The sequence below is a fragment of the Sciurus carolinensis genome, chromosome 7 (assembly GCF_902686445.1).
Source record: "Sciurus carolinensis chromosome 7, mSciCar1.2, whole genome shotgun sequence".
In the NCBI taxonomy this organism is placed as follows: domain Eukaryota; kingdom Metazoa; phylum Chordata; class Mammalia; order Rodentia; family Sciuridae; genus Sciurus; species Sciurus carolinensis.
In genome coordinates this window covers 153,307,773-153,313,772 of record NC_062219.1, presented here as the reverse complement: position 1 = coordinate 153,313,772, position 6,000 = coordinate 153,307,773, and the positions used below count along the sequence as shown (strand labels likewise).

Here is a 6,000-nt window from a genome sequence, read left to right as displayed (position 1 = left end):
TGAACTTCTATTTATTTATTTATTTATTTATTTGCGGAGCTGAGGATCAGACCCAGGGTCTCACATATGCCAGGCAAGTGCTCTACCACTGAGCCACAACCCCAGCCCGTAACTTGACCTTTAAGATGAACTCATTTCCATGAAAAGTTTGACCAAAGTTTTCCCCCGGATTACGTGCCATTGATTTTCTACTCCAGGACAGGAATATTCTGAGCCTCAGCATTTTCCAAACCCTGGTTTCTTGGCCCTAATCTGCCCACTCCCTTCCCATCCCCAAGTGAAGCCAGCATCTTTGATCAGATGCAGGAATCTGATCTTGCATCAGGCCCTGGATGAGCGCTACGCACCAGAGGAGGAAGCCCAGGAGCGTCTCACTTGTGTAACCCTACCCGAGCGAGCGTCAGTATCTGTTGCCAAATACTGAGAGAGGCTGCTTCCAGCTGATCACCATAGAAAGGAGGCCTGGGAGGCCGGGCTGCCTGTTTAATGTGTGCAAAGGATGCCCAAGACATCGCCGTGGAAGGCGAGGCTGTCTGGTGGGGAGACTGTGGATGTGCACAGGTGAGTCTGTTTTTGGAAAGCAAGAACTGTCTGGGGAGCACTTTGCTGGTCTCCAAGCCGTCAGGTGTAATGAAGTGCCTGACAGCTGGGGAGGATGCAGGGCCACCAGTTGGGAGCTTTGGGATTTCACGGGCTCCCTTTCTCCCCGCCCAGGTGGACAGTTGTTTGCTCTTCTGGTGAGCTGAACAGTAGCTGGGCAGTCGGCGTCATTGGAAAACAACCTTATTTTGAAATGAGGCTGGGCTTCCCCTGTCAGTGACCTGCTGGAGGGACAGTGCTGGCTCGGTGCCTGGCGTTGGAGTCTGGGCTGTGCAGCAGGCGGCTTCCTGTGAGCGGAGCAGCCGGAGGAGCGACAGATGTCCCCTTGCAGGCTGTGGTCTGGCCTGCTGGCCGTACTGGCTTTCCTCTGCCCTACAACTTCATCGTGTGGCCTTTCAACACACGTGGAAATAGGTAAGTGCTGGGGCCGTCCTGTTCTTGAAAGGACAGGAAAGCTGTCCCTTATTGTGGTACAAGCCTCCTGCTGTGCCGGGCAGCCTGACCTTGGAGAGAGGGGCACTGTGCTCTGGGGATGGGAGGCAGGTAGCTCGCTGAGGGGCGGTAGGGGCGCCGGGTGTCTGGGTGGGGACGTAGGTGCTTAGTACCCTCGAGGCTGCAGAGAGCTGACAGGACGGGCGGAGAGGAGGGGGCGTAGCATTTTTGTTTTACGTTTCCAAAGAGGGGCATTTCCAAGTGTAGGTAAAGGGCCACATGAGGACGAGGGAGTGGGTCCCGTCCCCTGGTCTTGAAGGGGCTTGGCCTCAGGGAGGTCACGGAGGCAGCGGAGTGTGAGTGGTCTTTGGCGTCACTGCCAGAAGCGTGGCAGGAGTGGGCCTGCGAGCCCATGTCACCGGCCCTAGGCAGACACAGAGGTGTTTCTGTGTAGGTAGGTCACGTGAGGTCTTTAGAAATTTATTTTTTCAGCTTTATTGAGGTACAATTGGCAAATAAAAATCGTATAAATCCAAGATGTGCGATGCTGTTTCTCCACACACACACACACACACACACACACGCTGTGAAGTGTTCACCACAATCACGCTGATGAAAATCGGCCTCACGTGGTGGCCATTCTTGGCAGGAACTCCGAGGATCCCTTACCAAGAGGATTTGGGGGCTAGGGTTGTGACTCAGTGGTAGAGCACTTACCTGGCATGTGGGAGGCACTGGGTTTGGTTCTCAGCACCACATATAAGTAAATAAAGGAAACAAAGAGCCATTGACAACTGAAAAAAAATTTAAAAAGATTTAGACCAGGTGTGGTGGTGCATGCCTGTGATCCCAGTGCCTCCAGAGGCCGAGGCAGGAGGATCACAAGCTCGAGGCCAGCCTCAGCAGCTTAGTGGGGCTGTTCTGAGACTCTGTCTTAAAATAAAAGGGCTGGAAATGCAGCTCACTGGTTAAAAAAAAAATGTGTACAGATTGCATTTGTAATATTTTTAACATATGGAAAATGTGGACCAATTCACAATATAATTAAATATTACCTTGTATAGCAATTTTTAGATTGATTTCAGATATATATGTTCTAGGTTTTATTTAATAGAAATAATAGTATTTTGTAGTTTTATCACCTCCAGGAATTACAAAGAATAACAAGATTATAAATATGAAAATGTATCAGCTCAGGCATTGAGCCACGGCGGGCAGGGACCTGTGACCCCGGAATTCTGCAGTCCGAGGTACTAGGGTGGCAGAGCCCAGCTATCCCGTTTTACAGGTTAGGAAACTGATGCTAGTGAGTGTCACAGCTAATGCGTGAATAGCCCTCTCCGCATTAAAGGCCTGTTGCTGAAGGGGCGTGTGGGGACAGTGGAGGCGAGATGACGGGCATGCGGGTGTGTGGCTGAGCCAGCCCTTGACCTCTCACCTCCTCCTCTGAGCTGGGGAGGAGCCCCCACCAGAGGGCGCGTTTCCCACCTCACTTGGGTGGTGCACGGTGGCTGTCCACAGGAGGGATTTGTCACCAATGTTCACTCGAGCTCACGGCTCTTCCCCGCCCTCCCCGCCTCCTGTCCCTTGGTCCGTTTCCTCCACTGACCTCGGTTGGATTTTCACGAGCTCCCCTGACCTTTCCTTCTTTCCGTTTTCTTTCTAGGCTCCATATATGAGAGAAAACATACCACCCTTGATCTTCTGAGTTTGACTTATTTCACTTAACATATTAATGGATGTTCCATCCATTTTTCCTGCAAATGCTATAATTTCATCTTTCTCTGTGGTTGACTACACTCCATTGTGTATACGTACCATATTTTCTTTATCCATTCATCCATTAATGAACACCTAAGCTGGTTCTGTAGTTTGGCTGTTGTGAATTGTGCTGTTAGACATGGGTATGCATGTATCACTGTAGTATGGTGACCTTAATTCTTCAGGGTAAATATTGAGGAACAGGATAGCTGGGTCGTGCCTAGTCTTCTGAGGAACCCCTACTAATTTCTACAGTGGTTGTACTGGTTTGCAGTTCTAGCAACAGTGTGAATGTTCCTTTTTCTCCACATCCTCTCCAGCATTTATTATTTGTATTCTTGATGATTGATGTTCTGATTGGAGTGACATAAAATCTCAGTGTAGTTTTGATTTGCATTTCCCTAATTGCTAGTGATGTTGAGCATTTTTTCATATATTTGTTGGTCATTTGTATTTTAAATATCTGTTGAGTTCATTTGCTCATTTATTAATTGGGTTATTTGATTTTTTTTTTCTTTTTTTTGGTGCCAGGGATTGAACCCAGGGGTGCTTAACCACTGAACCACATCCCCAGCCCTTTATTACATTTTATTTAGAGATAGGGTCTCGCTGAGTTACTTCGGGCCTCACTAAGTTTCTGAGGCTGGCTTTGAACTTGTGATTCTTCTGCCTCGGCCTCCTGAGCCACTGGGAGTACAGGCATGCACCACTGTGCTTGGTTGGTTATTTGATATTTTCAGTGTTAGTTTTTTGGAGTTCTTTACACATTCTAGTTATTAATCTTTCTGAGTGTTTTCCAACTAAGTTCAGTGAAATTGCTAAAATCATAGAAGTAAGCTAAAGAGGAACAGATATAAATGGAAATATTCAAGTTTTTAATCTTTGGAGTTTGAAAGTTTATAAGATAGGTGCCTTTTGTCAGTAGTTACAAGGTCCTAGTGGATATTTAAAGGTATCTATTGCTACATAACTGTGTGAACATAATTTAGGGCAACCCCTGAAATAGAATCTGCACTGATTCTGAGAACTTTCATATGAAAGGAGAATGAAATCTTGGTCTGCTTACCCTGATGGTGTTATGAGTGTCATGGTTCACTTTCTCATTGCTCATATCAGGCCTGAGTGGAGGGGCGACATTGATGTGAATTGATCGATCCAATTGGCCTCGCTCAGTGCGTTGGGTCTGCAAGTCACCGGGCTCTTACATGGAATGTGTATAAGCAGTGTCTTGTCTCTTGTGTTAAGGCTTTCAATGTAGGAGTGACTATAATTTTTTGTTAAATGAATTTAAAAAATGAATGTTGTTCACAGTAAAAAGAAGGTCTTGCCTCTGAGTGTCTCCTCGTAAGAATGCCAGTCTCCTGTTGGTGCTGCGAAGGCTCCTGGCATGCATGGGTGGGTGGCGTGGGCGGCCTTCTGATGTTGTCATTACAGAGTGTTCCAGTGTTGAAAACACAGCTGGGAACACTGGTTCCGCCCAGGGTTGCACATATTATATGTCCTATGTGGGTTTATTTACCTCAATTCGGAGACAAAATAAGATAATGACCGTCTGTTTCTCTAGCTCCTCCCGGTCCGGCCACTGTGCCTGTCACTTAGTGTTTGCTTTCGGATTCCTTCCACTAGCCCTAAGGTGGGTGCTTCTGACTTGACTTTACACAGCAGGGAACTGAGGCCTGTAGAGGTCAAGTAATGACACAAGGTCACAGAACCAGTTAGAAACCAAATCGCCATGCAGCTCTGATTTGTATCCTTATAATATAAATACCATACAAGTGCAATGATGCCTACAGAAAGTGCCAAGTACGAACTTCATCTTCATTTTCTGCTTCCTTGACAGTTTTTGATTGCAAAATCTTGTAGTTTCCTTGCAAATGATCTGAGTACAGTTAAATATAACCTATTCATGTTCCTCTCTTTCAGGACACAGAGCTCTGGAGTTTCTTCGTCTTCATGAGGGTCATGTTGACTACAAAGAGGTACAAAGATTGGCTCTTATCCCTATGCATTAACTTCCTCAGTGGGTGCTCAGCAAAGGCCTGACAGACTGCTCCTAAGAGCGATTTTATGTCTTTAGTAGTATGTTTAAAAAGACACTTGAACATTTTATATAGGTAATATTTTAAACTGCAAATATATTAATGATGCGAATCATACTTTGAAAAAAAAACGAGAACTTTTAAAAATGATGCATCTTTTTGTTTTTATAAAGCGGTCACACTGGAGAGACACTGTTTTTTCTTAGTTTCTGTCACTGTGTGTTGTACGCTGGTTGTATTTGCTTGTTTGGTTTCCCAGCCTGGGGATGGAAACCCCATAGCTAGGCCAGCCCCTGCCCTGGGAGCAGGAGAGCTCCTCAGGATTTCCCTCCACTGTGTTCCTGGACCTCTGGTGGCTTGCCTTTTCCACCCTCAAATTGAGTTAACACGTCCTGACCCTGTGCACCATTTCTAGTTTGAGAGCTAAATGATAATCTGTGACAAAGATGATTCTTAAACATTTAAATTTGATAAGAGGGGTCGACATTCACTCCTGACATCGGAAGTGGATCAGGTGGTCACCGGTAGGTCTTGCTAATCCAGTTGGAAAGCAAGATAAGGCAATGGCTTGCGTTCCCAAGTCACTTTCCATCCTCAGTTTCAGCCACCTTAGCCACCTTAGCCAGCCCTGGAGGGAAAAGCAGCTTTTATATCTGATGGACATCTTCACTGACCTTGATGCAAAGTATGTGGGGAAGGGAAGCGGAACCTGCCTGAGCCGGCATGTGACCTGCCAGTCCTGCGTGTGCAGACTGGTTTTCCAGTAGAGGAGTTCAAGCTGGTATGATGAGCTTAATGGACACAGGCATCTCCCTCAGTGTGACTTCTAATCCACACATTGAATGTCACCTTGGGAAATGACAGAGCGAGTGCTCGCCCTTCCTGTGTAGGAACACACGGATTCTGCACCTCTTGTGCTGATACCTCCGAGACCCTGTTCAAAGATCCACGATCCAGATCTTCACGTTGGGGATCTTTGCTCTTTTCTTTCCTCTCCTTGAACCTTTTCTATGTGACCTCTCAATTCATGGGTGCAGGTTGGTACAACACAGAGGCGTGACCTGAAGGAGTTGCTGACTGCAGAGGCGGAGCCCCACAGGCAGGGTCAGGCAGGATTCCACAGCCAGGCTGGGCGTTCTCTTGGTTCAGGGGTCGCCTTGTTCCCACA

At 47.0% G+C, this 6,000-nt stretch overlaps 1 protein-coding gene across 1 annotated transcript in view; it reads left to right on the top strand.

Moving 5' to 3' along the window:
- The first annotated feature begins 322 nt into the window (after positions 1 to 322).
- The window catches only part of Gpld1 (glycosylphosphatidylinositol specific phospholipase D1), a 45,050-nt gene continuing 39,372 nt past the window's right edge, over positions 323 to 6,000 (top strand). The window contains exons 1-3 of the mRNA XM_047557629.1: positions 323 to 561; positions 715 to 1,014; positions 4,717 to 4,772. Coding sequence (XP_047413585.1) covers positions 918 to 1,014; positions 4,717 to 4,772 — 153 coding nt within the window. The 5' untranslated portion in view covers positions 323 to 561; positions 715 to 917. The remainder of the gene's footprint in view (positions 562 to 714; positions 1,015 to 4,716; positions 4,773 to 6,000) is intronic.